General features: G+C 40.5%; 1 protein-coding gene across 2 annotated transcripts in view; it reads left to right on the forward strand.

Moving 5' to 3' along the window:
- Nucleotides 1-3,655: 3,655 nt before the first annotated feature.
- The window catches only part of SPIRE1 (spire type actin nucleation factor 1), a 235,225-nt gene continuing 220,574 nt past the window's right edge, over nt 3,656-18,306 (forward strand). The window contains exon 1 of one of the 2 annotated variants that reach the window (XM_072604189.1): nt 3,656-4,353. In XM_072604189.1, the coding sequence (XP_072460290.1) occupies nt 3,981-4,353 (373 nt within the window). In that variant the 5' untranslated portion in view covers nt 3,656-3,980. The remainder of the gene's footprint in view (nt 4,354-18,306) is intronic. The other variant, XM_072604188.1, reaches the window with a different exon arrangement.

Here is an 18,306-nt window from a genome sequence, read left to right on the forward strand (position 1 = left end):
ATCTACTTCATGAAACTTTGTCACTTATAACATATATGACCCTGAGCAAATCATTTCATTTCTCTGGACCTCATTTCCTCATTTATCAAATAAAGGAGTTGAGCTAAATGACCTCAAAGGTCTTTTTTCCCTTTGAATCTATGATTCTATGAACATTTCTAGGGCATCTAGGTAGCCCAGTGGATATAGTGTCAGATCTGGAGTCAGGAAGACTGAGTTCAAAACTGAGTTCAAATCTAGTCTCAGATACTTAGTAACTCTGTGACCCTGGGCAAGTCACTTAACCCTGTTTGCCTCAGTTCCTCATCTGTAAAATGAATTGGAGAAGGAAATGGCAAACCATTCCAATATCTTTTCCAAGAAAACCCCAAATGGAGTCAAGATGGAACAACAACAGAATGAAGCTTTCCTACAATTGGAAATAATTTTTCCTTCCTCTGTGTTCCCATAGTGGTTTTTATTTCTCCTATGGCACTTAATACAATCTTCTATGACGTATGGTTATTTTCTCTGTCCTCTTACTAAATTGTTGTTTGTCCTTCATTCTTGAAGAAGACCATGGCATCAGGGAGGTGTTGCCATGACATGCAAGTGAATTGGATTTAAGTGAAGGAAAGCTGTGCAGAGTCACCAGCCTCACTTTCTTCTCTGGAGCCATCTGGGACAACTTGAGATGTAGTAGGAGACCTAGGCCTTTTTAAACTAAGGTCTTTAACAGGTTTCAGGTTGACTGAGGCAACACCTAATCAGTGATTAAAGATAGGGAAGAAATGAGGGAGAGAACAGCTTCCCTTATCTAGTAAAAAATAAAAATCAGTCTGGGATGGGAAAACCCTCAGAGTTTCTGGCAAAAACAGAAACAACTGCCATTTACATTCCCTCTGAGCCAATAGCGTTGAAACAATGACCAAGTGTAGTTTGGCCTTTGACCTATTTTTGGCTAATCAATGAGAACCAAATATCCTCTTACTAAATTGCTAACTATTTTTGAAGGAAGAGATTATGCTTTTATTTTTGTATTCCGTATTTGTCAAACACATGCTTTCCACACAGCATTTGCTCAATAAATGTTGAATTAAATTAATCTGGGACAGACGAATCAATTGATTTGTCTGTCCCATTGGTCAGTGATTCTCAATTAAAAAAACAACTTATTTGCATTGTGGTGATTTAAAGCACAACCATCTATAGTTACAAAACTGCAAGGATTTATTATTTTGGTGGTTTGGGTGGGTTGAAACTGCTTTCTTCAAGTACCTGCATTTATACAGACCACTATGATTTAGTAGAGGTTTTTAAGAGCTGCTGTGGCTGCATAATTCATCATGCTGAAGTCATCCTGGAGATAAGCCTCTCCCCATTTAGCTAGGGTGAATTTTCAGAAGACAGACATGTATTAACTCAAAGCCTTTCAAGGTTGGTAGAGCCTGGCAGAACTTATGCTTCAGTGTTACATTCTTAGAAAACCTAGGGTTTCATCTTACAATACAGGAAAGTGGGGGATAAGGGGATAAACAGGGTGGGGGGGACGATGGAAGGGAGGGCATGGGGAGGAGGGTGCAATTTGAGGTCGACACTCACGAGGAGGGCCAGGATCAAAAGAGAGAATAGAAGTAATTGGGGGCAGGATAGGATGGAGGGAAATATAGTTAGTCTTATACAACACGACTATTATGGAAGTCATTTGCAAAACTATACAGATGTGGCCTATATTGAATTGCTTGCCCTCCAAAGGGAGGGGGTGGGGAGGGAGGGAGGAAAAGAAGTTGGAACTCAAAGTTTTAGGAACAACTGTCGAGTACTGTTTTTGCTGCTAGGAAATAAGAAATACAGGTAAAGGGGTTTAGAAAGTTATTTGGCCCAACAGGACAGAGGAGAGGATGGAGACAAGGGCAGAGAGGAATGATGGAGGAGAGAGCAGATTGGTGATGGGGGCAATTGGAATGCTCGGTGTTTTGGGGAGGGGGGAGGGGACAAGAGGGGAGAAAATTTGGAGCCCAAAATTCTGTGAAAATGAATGTTAAAAGTTAAATTAAAAAAAAAAAAAAAAGAAAACCTAGGGTTTCAACTCCACCAGGACACTTGAGAATAGAACTTTTAACAGTGCAACAAGCTATGTACCCTTGCAATTTGTACTAAAAGATAAGAGCGTTTTGGATAGTTCTCTGAATAAGAACTCTGAATAAGACCGACAGAAACAGAAGTGCTACTTAATATTGGCTGTATAATCTCCATCCAAATAATTACTTTAGCAGTTTCCTGTAGGCGCTCTTTATCAGAACGGTTCTGTAGTCTCAAGGTGGAATATTATTAATTAAACAAGCTACCACATCTCATTGCTTTACACAAGAATGATCTATCTATTATTGCTGCTGTAAAGCTGGGATTATATTTATAGGTTTATGATATTGGTTCAGTGTGCTTTTGGAATATTTATTCGTCCCACCCTGTGGCTAATTATCCTCCAGTTCACCACTTAACTATTTAGATGTGGCGGTATCATCCATTCTTATCATATGAGTAGGCTGGATTAATTGGGCTGTTGTGATGATGACTATGCTTCTAAATTGTGTTACTGGAGACATTATCTTGATGTGAGCAACTGCATCTAGATGTCACAGACAAAACCTGAACATGAGCTGAAAAGGACACCAAGGGTATTTGCCAAGGCAAGCCACCGTTCCATGAGCCTTTATTTATTTATTTTGGGGAGCTCCCCGGCTATATACTACTTTAAAATTCCCTAACTGTTCATAATTTAGCATTTTTTTTGGGGGGGGGGGAGGGAGGGGAATAGGTGGTGGGTCCCGTATCTGTGCTTTCCTTGATGTAGGGTATTTGGTGGGGAACCCTCCCTCTGCCAGACCAAATCATTAACTGCTTCCTGAACTCCCTTAATCAAGAGCCCTCCCTTTAATAGTTCTTAATCTATCCCGTGAACAGCTTGTTTATATGTGGCTGTCTGTATATTGTCTCACCCAATGGGTGAGCTCTTTGAAAGCTGAGACTGTCGGCCTTTCTTTGTACTCCCCTGGCACATAGTATGAACTTCATAAAAAGACAACTGACTGACTAGAGAGTCGTTTGGGGCCCCTGAGAGGCGATTTGCCCAGGGTCCCAGTCAGTACGTGTAAGAGGTGGGATGAAAATCCAAGTCTTCCTGATTCCTGAGGCTACACCTAACTTTTTCGGTTGCAACAATGTGTCCCTCTTCTGCAAACTTAGTGGGCAATTAAGTTACCCTATCCTGCCCTCTGGAGCCAGCGGTGACTGTGGAGGACACGGCCACGGTGCTGGCAGACGCGGGCAGCCCTCTGCTGGGTAAAGCCCGAGCAGACGTGGCTGTCCTTGGACGCCCAACCCACTGGCACTTTCAGGCCTCATGCACCAATGTGACCTTGTCAGTGGAACACACGCGCACCGTGCACACACAAGCCTCTGCGGCCTCCCTGTCCGGGGCAGACTGGTGCTTTCCTGCCCGGGCCGGCGGCAGCTCCCTCCCGCAGGAGGCGCGGCGGTGATGCAAGTGAGGGCTCTGGGCGGCACCCTCGGCCGCAGCTGCTTCGGAAGCCCCGGAGCCGGGAGCCGGGGGGCGGGGCTGGGCGGGGCTGTCGAGGAGGCTGGGTGGGACGGACGCCATTGCGTTGCTATGAGCTGGCTCGGGGGCTGCAGAGGCGCTCGTCCGTAGGCGCGGCGGCGGCGGCGGCCTGGGACGGCATCCTCCGGCTCCTCTTCCTGGGTCTCCCCTCCCCCCCGCCGCCCCCTCCTCTAGCGCTCGCGCTCGCTGGGACCCGGGCTCCGCGCCTCTCCTTGCGTCTCGCTCCGTCCGGGCGGGCGGCGCGCGCAGCTCCCGAGGCGCTCGAGCGGCTGAGCGGCGGCGGTTGTGCCGGGGATGGGGAGGCGGCGGCGGGCGGAGGAGAAGATGCTGCTGGGCTGAGGCGAAGCCGAGGAGGGAGGAGGACGAGGCGGCTGCGGGAGGGATGGCTCACTCCGGAGCGGCCGCGGCCGTGCCCGTGCCCGGGGGCAGCGGCGAGCGGCGGGGGTCGGGCTCCCCGACCTCGGGCCCGGGGGTGGCGGGGGCGGCGGGTCCGGACGCCGCGGGTCCGCGGGACTCGCTGAGCCTGGAGGAGATCCTGCGCCTCTACAACCAGCCCATCAACGAGGAGCAGGCGTGGGCCGTGTGCTATCAGTGCTGCGGCTCCCTGCGGGCCGCCGCCGGAGACCCGCGCAGCCGCCCCAGCCGCGCGCCCCGCCGCCCAGCCGAGGCGCCCGCGCACATCCGAGTCTGGAGGGACGGCACGGTCACCCTGGCCCCCGGGCCGGGCGCCGCCGGGGAGCCGCCCCCGGGCGCAGGTGAGCGCCCCCAGCCCCAAGCCGGCGCAGCCCTGAGACCGCCGCGAGAGACCATTGGTTGGAAGAGGGCAGGAGGGGTGACCTGGTTCTGCAGCCCCCTCCCCTCCCGCGGCTTCCCCTCGCCCTCCTGGCTCCCGCGCCCCCGGGAGGAGCTGGCACACCCGGGGGCGTGGGGTGCGGGGAGGAAGAGCCGCCGCTGGTGGGGCTGCTCGACTGCCTGATGCAGAGCTAGCTCCCATGTAGGTCAGCGGCATCACGAGGGGGAGGGGAGGGGACGGGAGGAAGGGGAAGGGGGGAGGGGGGAGAGGGGTGAGAGGAGAGGGGGAGCCTGGCAAAACAAAGAGAGGAGCTGTCAGGGGAACTGTCCCATCTCTGGCCGAGCAGCTTGAGCGGGCTGGGGGGGAGGGGAAGAGTTGTCACTGTGTGACGGGATTTGGGGATGAGACCCCTTCAGTCCCAGTTGGAGCGAAAGATAGAGCTGATGGATACCGGTTACTGGTCCTGAACTTTATACCACAGATGTTCACAGCTTGTTTATGAGCTGGTGTGGGCTGGGCCTTTTTTGTTACAATGTATTCCCCTATTATATTTACCTGCCATCTCTGCGCATAACCTCTTGAGAACATTCAGCATTGGTTATTCATGGTGTTGATAAGGCGTTGTAAAGCATTCATCATATAGTTTAAACATCCTTGTAGACTAAGATAGTAAAACAGTTCATATCCCCTTCCTACTTGAAAAAGGCACCTAATCGCGTAGGCATTTGTCTTAAAATGATAGTTTGAAATGTTAAGGAATCTGATTTCGGAAGAGAATTCCAAAAGTAGCATTGATAATTTTTTTGAGGATGAGGTAGGGAGGAAGCCAATTACGATGAATAATAATAATAATAATAAAAAAGCAAGATTAATTGTGCTATAAAAACACAAAGGAGCGTTTTCAAAAGCAAGAAAAAAGAAATGCTGTAAATGTCATTTAGATTAAAATTGATCTGGATGATAAATCTGAGCTTACAGAATGAAAATGTTAATAATCAGTAGGTAAACCTTAGGGTTTCAGTGCCTAGGCTAATGCTGAGATCTTCAAAATGAACTCTCATGGTATATCCAGTGATCACTCAGTAAGCCAGTGTGTTGATGAGGATAATGTTACACCTGTCATTTTGTTAAAAATTGGTGCTTTGATTCCACTAAATTTTTAAATTTGAAATAATAATTTTTTGGGGAGGAGCGAAGGGGCTCTGGATTTAAAATTTCAATGATTGAAGGAATTTTCTCTACCAATCAGATCTGTACTTGCTTTGTAATTTAAATTCTTAGAGTTTCCTGGACCACTGAGAAGATGAGTGACATGTCCAAAGTCACACAGCCAGGAAGTTAATCACTTTTTGTTTACTATGTACCCATTGCTTTTAAATCCCTGGTTGTATTAAATAAACCTTGCAGGTTATAGAACAGGAGAATGTAATTTCTCACATTGTGTATTAGAAATCATAAAGCAACATAGAGCAGTCTAGATTATAATTAGGGGAAAAGGGGTTTATTTAAAGCTGCTTGGTCACAGCAGTAGTAGTTTAGAGTAGTGGTTTTGGAAAGTGTATAGACTCCTTAGTCTATAAGGTATTGTGGTATATTGGAAAGAAAGCTGGCTCTGGGAGTAAGGATCCCTGGATTATAGTTCAGCTACGTGACCTTGGGAGAGTCATTTAGCTCCTTTGAGCCTTAGTTTCTTTATCTGTAAAATGAGATTGGACTACATGAAGGTCCCAGCTTTAAAGTATTTATTTTTATAAATTACTTGGTACCACTTTGGAATCTTAAATAATGTTTAAACTGTTCTAGTTGGCAAGTCCATATAAGATAATTTATTAGATTTTGTCTTTCATTTAATGACCTGATCTTAGAAACCAATTATTTTTCTTCATTGAGATATAATGTGTTGTGATGATATATGAGATATGATATACGATCCATATATAAGGAAGACATTATTAATGTGGTGAACAACTGAGTTTTTTCTTTTTGTTTTTTTTTTTTTTTTTAGCAGTAGTGAATTTGTGATGAACCCTGCACACAGTTTTGCTTGGTTGCCTTCAGGTCCAATGGCATACATTTTTGAGAAGGCTAGCTGGGTTCAGTGATTAAAGTCTAGGTTGTTTTTAATCACCTATTGATTTTTGTTAAGAGAGTACATTTTAGAATATTTGTGGACATCTATGTTCAAACCATTTGGATTTTGGGACTTCAGGTCACTAAAATTTGGGGTTATGAAACTAGCTGTAGAGGGGTATTTCATTAGAAGATTGGCCTTAATTTTTAGAAGCAATCTTTTTCTCAGATGCTTTCTTCCTTTGGACATTGGTAGAAATCCCATCATGCAAGTGGTGATGTAGTCAAGTCAAAATTTTTATATTTAAGAGGAGAGAAACATTTGTGGTTATATGCTGGATACGTCCTTACATAGTTGGGGATAAGTAGAATTATATTTTCTTCAGTTGTCCGTTATTTTAAATGTTTTTACTTTTTAAAATGCCTTAAAAGTATAATAGGTCTATATGGTGTTTTATTTAAAAAGTAATTTTAGCAACTAACTAGTCTAATTATACTGGATAAAGCATAGAACACCAGAATTGAAAAAGTCTTTATAGAATAGATTAACTCTGTCATTTTTACAGATGAGGAACTTGAGATCCAAAGAGATTGACTAAGGTCACACAACTAGAAACAGTGGAAAGAGCCACAGATTTGGAATTGAGAGATCTGAATCTGATACCTAGTAATGTGACTATGAATAAATTACAGCCTTTCTAAAACTCATTCTCTTTATCTTAAAATGGTGATAATGATAATTGAACTAGCTAGCCCACAGAGTCGTTAGAGTAAGAGTGTTTTGTAAAATAAGTGCCAGAAAAATGTGAAATGATAATTTGTTATTATTTAGTAGTAGAATTGGGACTAGACTACATTTCCTGATTCTTAGTAGAGCTTGCTTTCTTCTGTGGTTCTTAATCGAAATGAAATGTTGTGGGTAGTGTCCCAGATGGATGAATATCGTTATTCTTGGTGTAATATTGGAGAGAGTGCCGTTTCTTTTACCTGGATGTTGCTCATACCCTCTGTGAGAATGTGTTGTAAGTCATTACCATCGTTCTCTTCTTACCAAGGAAAAGAAAAGCATAGGACGCAGCAGCAGCAGAAGAGACAACATGGTTTGTGCCACTAAACTTTAGCAGTGATAGTACCACCTGGAACATTACATTTAGTTTCAAGCATGAAAGCTGATAGAACTATTCAGATAGATTAGATAAAATACAGTAACAGAGAAAAATAGACTGGTGAATTTGTAACGTTAAGTATAAGGAAATCTGAAAATATTGGAAGACATAATTTGAAGGAGGCAGAACTTGTATTTTAGCATTCTGTCTTTGTTTCCAACAGTGGAGTGGGAAAAATGTGCTAGAGATATGAGATAAAATAGAGAAAAGACAAATCAAGCCCAGTGATGAATGAATGTCTGAGAGCGAAAATGATCAAATGATGAAAATAGAATCCTAAAAGGAGTTGTATATTTTATTGACCCTGCCTGTAATGCCAGGGGAATAATTGACCTGAGGAAGCATAAAAGACCTATGATTCTTCTGAGATGGCCTATTTAAAACACTTTGTTTTCTCAGATATTTATGTAATATAAAACCTAGGACATTTGATAAACGTATTACTCCATGGTTCTCATTTTATAAGGAAATCAATCAATAGACACTTGTTAAATGTCTGCTATATGCCAGGCATTGTGCTAGGCACTAGGTAAACCAAATAAAAAATGAAGCAGTCCCTGCCATTAAGGAACTTATATTTTATTGAGAGAGATAATATATACCTAAATAAAGCATATGTATCAAGGAATTTTGAGAGGAAGGGCACTAGAAACTGGGGAAGGAGGGGGGCAGAAAATGCTTCAAATAGAATATAATTTGTGAGCTGATTCTTTTTTTAAATTTTTTTTAATTTTTAATGTTCTACAATCACTACCATAAAACTTAGATTTTCCCCCCCTACCTACTCCATGACCCCCCCCCTCCCCACGACGACATACAATTCTATATAGGATCTACACATACTTTCCTATTGAGTACATTTTCACTATAGTCATGCTATATAGATGAACTAAAAGAAATGGAAGAAATCATATAACAAATCAAAACATAATTCACACAGACACACACACACGCAGACAGACACACAGACACACACAGACACAGACACACACACACAGACACACACACACAGACACACACACACACACACCCGCTCAAATGATCTGCTACATTCTGCGAATTAATTCCATAGTTCTTTCTCTGAGTGTGGAGGGCATTTTGCCTTAGAAGACCATTGGGAATTTTTTTCTTCAGTTCTTGCGTTGTTACTCAGTTTCAACTCTACCAGAAAAAACTCTCACACACTGTGGTCATTGCTGTGTACAAAGTTCTCCTGGTTCTGCTCCTTTTGCTCAGCATCAGATCATATAAGTCTTTCCAGGCTTCTCTGAAGTCTTCTTGTCCATCATTTCTTATGGCCAATATGTTACATTCATATGCCACAGTTTATTCAGCCATTCCCCAATTGATGGGCATCCCCTTGATTTCCAGTTTTTGGCTACCACAAAGTGCTGCTATAAATATTTTTGTACATGTGGGACCCTTTCCCATTTTTATGATCTCTTGGGGATACAGTCCTAGAAGTGATAATGCTGGGTCAGAGGGTATGCACATTTTTGTAGCCCTTTGGGCATAGTTCCAAACTGCTCTGTGAGCTGATTCTTAAAGGAAATAAGAGATCCTAAGAGGTGAAGGTATGGAGGGAGAACTGTGCAGACATGGAGACAGCCAGTGCAAAGGCACAGAGATGGGAATGTCATGCATGAAGACTAGGAAGAAGACATACTTCAGTGGCCATAATGTGTAATGAGCCTGGAAAGGTAGATTGGGGCCAGGTTCCGAAGAATTTTAAAAGCCCGAGGAGTTGATATTAGGTCCTAGAGATAATAGGAGCCAGCCATGTTTGAATAGGAGAATAAGATGGTAAGACCTGCACTTTAAGGAAATAACTTGGGCAGGTGTGTGGGGATAAGATTAGGGTTGGGGAGAAATTTGAAGTAGGGTGACCAATTAGGAGACTGTCATTGCAGTAGTCCAAGCAAGATAGGAGGAAGGCCTGACCTCCGGTGGTAGGCATATGAGTAGACCCCAGCTGCATGTGAGAGATCTTGTGGAGGTAGAATATCCAAGCTATCCAGTTTGAAATGTCTAAAAGGAAGCTAGTTGGTGATCAGAGAGTGGATCTAATAAAAGAGAAGAGGGCTGGATGTATAGATCTGGGACATATGTATCAAAGTGAAGAAAACTGAGGTACACATGTAGTTAAAGTTCTTTTATTAAAAAAATTTTTATATAGGTATTGGGAGTCAGGGACAAATTAAAGTGTAAAAACTCCTTGAAAGTAGGAATCGTCTCATCCTTTGTGTATGTGCCTCACAGTGTGAAGCACCTGGTAGGTATTTAAATGCTTATCGATTGACTTTTCTGTTACTTTGTCAACAAACTAACCTTTTTATTTACATTCAAAACCTGTGGCATTAAATGAAGCATAACATGCAATATTCAAATATGAAATGTCATAAGGATTAAATTATTTTTATGAGGCCTAATGGAACATTAATAAAATCACTGTAAATCTGAGAAAATGAGTTTCATTAGACCTTCAAGAGCAAATGCTCATCTCATAAAAACATTACTGAATGAAATCATTTTGCCTTATGTTTATTAGTTTCTTTAAGAATTGTATAAGTTTCATTTGTGTAATAGGTGTACTCTTTTGAAAGTATAAATTTCTTTTGATTGATAGCTTGATGTAGTGGATAAAGCACTTGATTTGACATGAGGAAGAGATGGTTTGGATACTACTTCAGGATTCACTCACTACTTGTAACCTAACCTCTTTTGCCTCAGTTTCCTAATCTGGAAATTGAGTGTATTAGTGGCAGCTTTCTAGGGTTGTTAAGAGGAACAAATGAGATAATATGTGTAGAGCACTTTACAAACCTTAATGTGCTATATGTATTCATTATTATTATCTAAAAAGAAAGAAGATGAGGAGGAAGTAAGATTTATATAGCTCCTACACTGTGCCAGATACTGTGCTAAGCACTTTTTACAAATGTCTCTGATTCTTACAACAGTCCTGTGGAGTAGGTGGTGTTATTATCCCCACTTTACAGTTGAGAGACTGAGGCAAACAGAGGTTGTGAGTTGCCCAGGGTCACAGAGCTAGTGTATGAGGCCAAATCTGAACTGGAGTCTTCTTGACTCTAGGCCTAACACTTTATCCACACTATCATCAACTACCTCCCACAGGTGTGCTCTAAAAGTCTTAGTGCAGTTTTAAGTTTTAGTAGCTTAAAGTAAGTTTTTTTCAAATGAACAGTGCAGGTCTGTGTGCACATTAATGAAGGAATGAGAATGGTTTCTTATAGCGAACATTCAGGCTTTGGAATTTTTAAAAAGGATATGATCAGTTATGCCTATTCATAATGTTCATGCTGATGTACTAGAGAAATGTACTCAGATTAATGTCCCCCTGGTTTTAAAAGTATTCAGAAGGTTGGCAAAAATGTTTAAATACATTTTTGAAATGTGGAAATACGTTTAATTTTGGTTCCTCTCCCCTTCCCCATCTTTCTAAATCTCTTGAACTCCCACCTTCTGATATGTGTTCTCTTATTAAGATGAACAGTTGAAGAGTGAGGTAGGAAATTCCTTCTCACATGTAAATATTGTCTACACCTGATATCTTTCACCATACTGGCAAAAGCAATCCTGCTTGATGTTTTTTAGGTGTTAAGGTTAAATTTTGCCATGATTTTGATATTCCCTTTCTGAGAGGTGTAGTTGTCGAAGTTAAACTGGAGAGATATATTACATATTTTCCTGAAGCTGATGAAGTGATTTATGTGAGCTGTAAATAGGGATGTTTTAAGGTAGTTAATACTAATAATCAGGATTTCAGAAGTTGTAAATCTTTTTTACTTTTTTGGACTTGACCTGTGATTGCATTTATATTTGGGGACTCTTGGTAAGAAAATTACCTCTAATGATGCAGATTGCACTTGCTCTTTGAGGGCAGTGAGAAGTAAAGTGACTTGCCCAGAGTCACACAGCCAGGACTTCAGGTTTTCCTGATCACTAGGCCATCTTCTTTCTGCTATACAACACTGATTCGCAAAAATTACAGTTAAACTGAGAAATTTCTAATGCATTCTATCATAAATACAGTCTGTAATAAACATGGTCCAAATGTCATGTATTACAATTTCTTCCCAGTTAGATGATAATAGAGAAAGAGGACCTGAAAATCCACAGTCCTTAGAATCAAGTAATATATGAAGTATGGATTTTTGCAGAATTAAAAAAAATCACAGTATAGTAATCCAGTCTAGTTTTTACACATCTCATTTTCTTCATGTCTGTGTTGTTTCTTTTCCTGGTGTCTCAGTTTTTTTCCTCTGTATGGCCAGCTTATTTTGTGCTTACTTCTATTTCCTCTGGTTTATTTCTCAATTTCTTCATGCAGTTCTGGGAAGAGGGAAGAAAGGCAAGTATTTCATGTAAACCTTGTATTAGCCATAGCCAGTGCAGAACAGAGACTTGGACTATGTACGGCTCTTTGTGTAGATTTATATAATACGATACATATATATGTATGTGTAATATAATCTTTATATAATACGGTAAAATATGGAGAACACTTTCTGAGAATTTCTACGTTTTGATAAGGATTTATATGCATTCTTACCCTGCTCAATTGGCATCAAGTATTTATATGATACTATTTTTAAACTTCCTATATTAGTATGATGTCTTCCTAATTTTCTTTTTTAAATTAAATTTCATTTTCACATCTGCATTCTTTTCCCTTCCCCCTGCCATTTCACAATTTACTTTGAGCAATTTTTTTGGTAGTTTAATTGAGCAAATGATTCAGACACTTAAATTCTTTTTTTTTTTTTAACATTTTATTTGTGTTTTTTGCTTTTTTCCCTCCACTTTAATAGTATTTTACTTTTTTCCAATTACATGTAAAGATAGGTTTCAGTATTTAGTTTTATAAGATTTTGAGTTCAAAATTTTTTTTCTCCCTTCTTCCCCTCTCTCCTCCCCAAGATGGCAAACTATCTGATACAAACATATTAAACATATTTCCATGTTGTTAGTCATATTACGAAAGAAGAATCAGAACAAAATTACATACAAGGTAGAAGTAAACATAATAAAAAAGAAAATAGTATGCTTCAATCTGCATTCAGACTCCATAGTTCTTTCTCTGAATGTGGATAGCATTTTCCATTATGAGTCTTTTGAAGTTGTCTTAGATCATTGTATTGCTGAGAAAAGCTAAGTCTGTCAAAGCTGATCATTTCACAGTGTGGCTGTTACTGTGTACAATATTCTCCTTGTTCTGCTTACCTCACTCAGCATCAGTTAATGCAAGTCTTTCCAGGTTTTTCTGAAATCCACCTGTTCATCATTTCTTATGGATCAATAGTATTTCATTACATTCACATACCATAGCTTGTTCAGCCATTCCCAATTGATGGGCATCTCCTCAATTTCCAATTCTTTGCCACCTCAAAGAGCTGTTATAAATATTTTTATATACGTAGATCCTCTCCTCTTTTTTATGATCTCTTTGGAATCATAGTAGTGATATTGCTGAATCAAGGGGTATACATAGTTTTTTAGCCCTTGGGACCTAGTTTCAAATTACTCTCCAGAATGAGACACTTAAAATTTTTTTTTTAACATGTGCAAATATATTTATTTTTTTCAATTTATTTTTAGTTTTCAACATTCACTTCCATAAGTTTTGAATTTTCTACCCCTCCCTTCCTCTTCCCTCTCCAAGATGGCATACAATCTGATATGGGCTCTTACCACATACATTCATTTTCACATTAGGCATGTTGCCTATAAGAATTAAGACACTTAAAATATTAAAGTCTTACTCTTGATATTTTATCATGGGGATGTGATGACTAATTGAAATGTAAGAAATGTAAAAGTTGCCTCTGATATGAATAGTAGGCCACACTGCTACTAATGAAGGAAGTTGCAGTTAAATAGATGGATAACTCTCAATTAAGCTCCCAGTTACTCCTTGGGGAGGGAAAGAAGGGTGTTGGAGGAGTGGATTTTATCATATGCCCAAAGATAAACATTTCATGGGGTATTTGGTCATCATGTATTGTTATATTAATGATAAATACTTCTAAAAAAGACCATCATGAAAACAATTGCAGCTTGCACTGTAATATCAATTGGTGGGGTTGAAGGGATAAATTCTACAAAGAACTTTTATAATATTCTTTAAATTTAAATTTAAATCATGTACTCTGATGTTTGGTGTCTTTAATACAATAGTCAGTAATGTCTTTTTCTGTCAAAATTCAGTCAATATTACTTTTTTGGTAGTGTTATTTAGTGCTGGTTGTGTCCAGTGCTTACCCTTGCTTTTTGTGAAAAGTCTTCAGTGGTTTAGAGGCACAAGTTTCTGTCTAATCTGTCTTTGGTCTCACTTATTTCTTTATTCTAAGCCATACCTTGCTATGTATTAGTCTGCATCTTTACCTCCCTCTCCATTTACGTGGAAATCTAGTATCAGAGTGTATATTGATATGATTTGGAGAATATCAAGTTCTTAATAGAATTTCACTATCACTTTATCTTCAGCATCTGATATTGAGGAGTGAGCTGCAATTGTTTTCATGGTGAGCTTTCCCTAAATACTTTAGCACTGCAATACAGAATGACCCAAAATCCCATAAAATAATGTTTCTTATACGTGTATGGTAAAACCCAGTCCCTCTACTAACTCTTTTCTTTGCCTCTCCAAGGAGGACCTCTGAGCAAATCCTGCCATGTAGCTTTTTTTTCTTTTTTCTTCTGGTATAATTTAAAGCCAGCCCTCCCTCACTCAAAACAAACTCAAGTGCAAGTCATGTCACTGTTTCTCTGATGGCATGGTCTTCTTCGGCGATGAAGGACGAACACACATAATTTAAAGTAAGAATGTCAAGATGGATATAGTAGCAATACGTTAATTTGCTGATCAGTGGACCAGGATCTTCTATTTGGAGGACCAGCAATCCGGTTGAAGTTTGTGGACAGTTCTAAAGCTGTATGCTTCTTTGCACCCTCTGCCTCCTTTGTGACCATTGTCACAGCAGAGGGGGAAGAGGATGTAGGAATTAAGGCTATTTTTATTTTTCTTCGTTTCATGGTTTGCCTTGGCTGCCCAAAAAGTTTATCATTAGATGACTAGCCTCTTGGTGATCTGCTTTTTATAATGATAAGCTAGATCTTTTACTGGATCACTTAATTTGAAGCTTAGATCATGCTTTTTCTTGTGTATTCTGCCATATGCAAGGACAGGCATGTCCATGTATTAAAACACCAAAAGAAATCTAGTCACACTCTGGACATTTTTATGAGTTAAGAGTGATTACCTACACATTATTTCTGTTGTTTCACAGTATTAGAGTCTCAAAGCCTCAACCTTATTTTTTTCTTCTTTTGTTCCCTGTAGTTGAAATGGAAAAAAGGGAGAAGTATCTGCCTAAATATTTATTTTAAAAACCAAACAAATAACTTAGAAAAAATTTTGGCTTATAGTTGTATTTAGTTTTTGTTTTGTATCAAATGGGATACTTTATGAATTTATGTAGAATAATCAGTCAAGCCATGCTATGCGTCATGTCAGGCTCTGTGTTAGGGGCTGGGGGGCTGCAGAGTGCAAAAGAATAATTTTAAATAAATTTGAAAAAGTTGTGAAGAGATTGAGCTTGTCAGATAGAAGACAGTATTTGATCATGAGGCAACAGGGAATGACTGGAGTTTATGGTGTGTGTGTGTGTGTGTGTGTGTGTGTGTGTGTGTGTGTGTGTGTGTGTGAGAGAGAGTGAGAGAGAGAGAAAGGGTGAGCAAGCCATGGTCAGATCATTTTGATAGCTGAGTTGAGGATGGGGTAGAATGGAAAAGAGGCAGGAAGACCAGTTACAAGGCTATTGAAATAGTTGACACAAAGTAATTAAGCCCAGATTTAGGATGTGGCTGTGAGTGGAGAAAAGGAGACCAGATTCCAGAGCTGTCATGGCTATAGAAATGATAAAACAATGATCATGAGGGATGAGAGTGAGAAGTCAGAAAAAACCAAGGTGACTGTTAGGATAGTGATATCCTGGATAGAAATGGGGGAAGTTTGGGGGGTAGGGTGGGTATGAGAGGTATGATAATGAATTCTGTTTTGGACATGTTGAGTTTGAGCTGCCTATGAGTTATTCAGTTGAAAATGTCCAAAAGGAAGTGGGTGGTGAAAGACTAGAGCTCAGCAGAGTGACTAAGGCTGTATATATAAGACTGTATAAAAATCTATGAGTTATCTGTATAATGGATGATGAGCCAGCAAAGAATGCTGAGGAGTGGTCAGACAGGTAGGAGGACATCCCAGAGACCTCAGTGTCTTGAAATCCCAGGGAATCTTAGTATCCCACAAGAGAGGGTGGTCAACAGTATCAAATGCTGCAGAGAGCTCAAGAAGGCTTAAGAAAAGACCATTATAGCTGACAGCTGAGAGATTATAGATAACTCTGGAGAGAGCTATTTCAACTGAAGGTTGAGTCTGAAACCAGATTGAAAATGGTTGAGAAGTGAATAAGAAGAATGGAAGAAAAAACAATGAGAGTAGATAGAGAATTTTAGATAATTCTATCTCTAGTAATCCAGATTAGTGAAGATTTGGGAATGTGAAATCGTTTTATCTTATTTTGCAGAATTTCATTTAAGGTGTTTGCCTGCTTCATATTTGCTTACACAGTATTCCTGTTTTTCTGCTTCACTCCTGTTTTCACACTTACATGCATGCCTTTGTGTGTATAATTATATTCCTCCAGGAAAGTAGTGCTTTGTAGTCAGACCTTATTAATTGTAAGAGTATCATTCTGAGGTGGGTTGTTTGTAAGTATGATTATCTCTGTTTTACATGTAGGAAATCAGAATCAGAAAAATGACTTGTCCTCCCAGTGGTTGTGGTAGAGCCAAGAATAGACTCTGGATTTCCTGACACATGAAGTAGTTCCAAATCTTGTGAACATACATTGGCATTATTTTGCTGAAGCATACTTAAAAAAAAAAATTGGCCTTGTGATTTCACTGGTATAGGAGTTCCCATTAAGGAATTTCCTTTGTCAGTGCAGATCAGTGCTAAATGGTTCATCCCTTCTCAAATGTTCCATGGCTTCTCAACCCTCTCAGCTGAGAACCTTTCTTCATATTTCACTGAAAAAATTGAAGCTATTTGCTAAGAGTTCCCTTTTCTTCCTTCCTCATTTCACATTACTCACAAGCCTTCTATTCCATTACTGTCTCCTTCACTCCATGAAGAGGAGCCCCTTTCCTTGCCAAGGCAAACCCTTTTACGTGCACAAATGACCCTATTCTGTCCTGTTTTCTGTGGAAGTTTATCCCCTCAATCATCCTCATTCTGTCCCTAGTATCTGATCAGGCTGCTTCTCTGCTGCCTACAAACATGCCTGTCTTTCACATCCTTAAAAAACTCTCACTTGATTCCTACATCCCTGCTAGCTATTATCCTATATCTCTACTCCCTTTTGTGGCTAAACACTTTGAGAAAACTCTCTATGATTGTTGCTGCTCTCTGTCTCTCCCTCCTTCATTCTTTTCCCGCCCGCTTTCTCTTCTCCCCCCAATCTCTGCTGTCTAGTTGCCAACCTGAAATTGCTCTTTCCAAAGTTACTGGTGATCTCTTAATTGCTAGTAGCTCAATCTTCATCCTGCCCAACTTTTCTGTCTCCTTTGACACTCTGTTCATCCTCTTCTGGGTTTTTTCACCTCTCTAGGTTTTTGTCTTTCTTAGTCTCCTGTGCTTGATCTTCATACAGGTTGAGCCTGAAAACCATAGGCTTGTATTGGGCCTTTATCTCCCTCTATTTTATTTCACTTGGCAATCTCATCAGCTTTCATGGATTCAGTTATCATGTTTATGCAGATGATTCTCAGATCTACTTATCTAGCTCTAACTTCTCTACTGACCTTCAGTCTCCCATCTCCAGTTGCTTATTGGACACCTCAAACTGTATGTCTCATAGAAATCTTAAACTGAACTCATTATCTTTTCCCTCAAAACCTTCCCTGTTTTTCATTTTCCTGTTATTATCAAAGGGTATTACCCAGTCACTCAGACTTGAAACTTGTGTGCCATTCTCAACTGCTCATTCTCATTTACCTCTTATGTCTAATCATTTTCCAAATCCTGATATTTGTAGCTTTGTAACATCTCTTACATATACTTCTTTCTGTCTTCGAACACCGCCACCACCCTGGTACTCAGCATCTCACACCTGGATGTTTGAGGTTGCTTTCACCTGATCTTCACATCCCAGTGACTCTAAACTCATATAGACCATTATCTAAGCCTCATTCTATACTCCTAGCCAATTTTTCATGCACTTGCCCTCAATCCTTCTGCCCCAAAGTCTCATTCTCACTCCATTCCTTCAATTCTGCTCTCCTGAAAGCCTCTTCCATAGGCAGCAAACTTCCCTTCATCTTAAATCTATTCCTCTCTCACTCCTTTCACCTGCTACTTCTTACTGAAAGCTGGCTGCCTCATGATGACACGACCTCCCAGGCTACCCTTCTGTACCTTCACTCATTCTCAGCTGACTGGTCAAGGAGGGGGCTATGGAATACCGCTTGTTCTCAGTTTCCACTTCCAGGTTCTTTTCCATCCTCCATTATTCAGTAAACCCCTCTTCTTTTGAGTTTCACTCTATTCATATCAGCCACCCAATCAAAATCCAGGTAGCAGTTGTCTGTAGCCCTCC

The sequence above is a fragment of the Notamacropus eugenii genome, chromosome 4 (assembly GCF_028372415.1).
Source record: "Notamacropus eugenii isolate mMacEug1 chromosome 4, mMacEug1.pri_v2, whole genome shotgun sequence".
NCBI classification, from domain to species: domain Eukaryota; kingdom Metazoa; phylum Chordata; class Mammalia; order Diprotodontia; family Macropodidae; genus Notamacropus; species Notamacropus eugenii.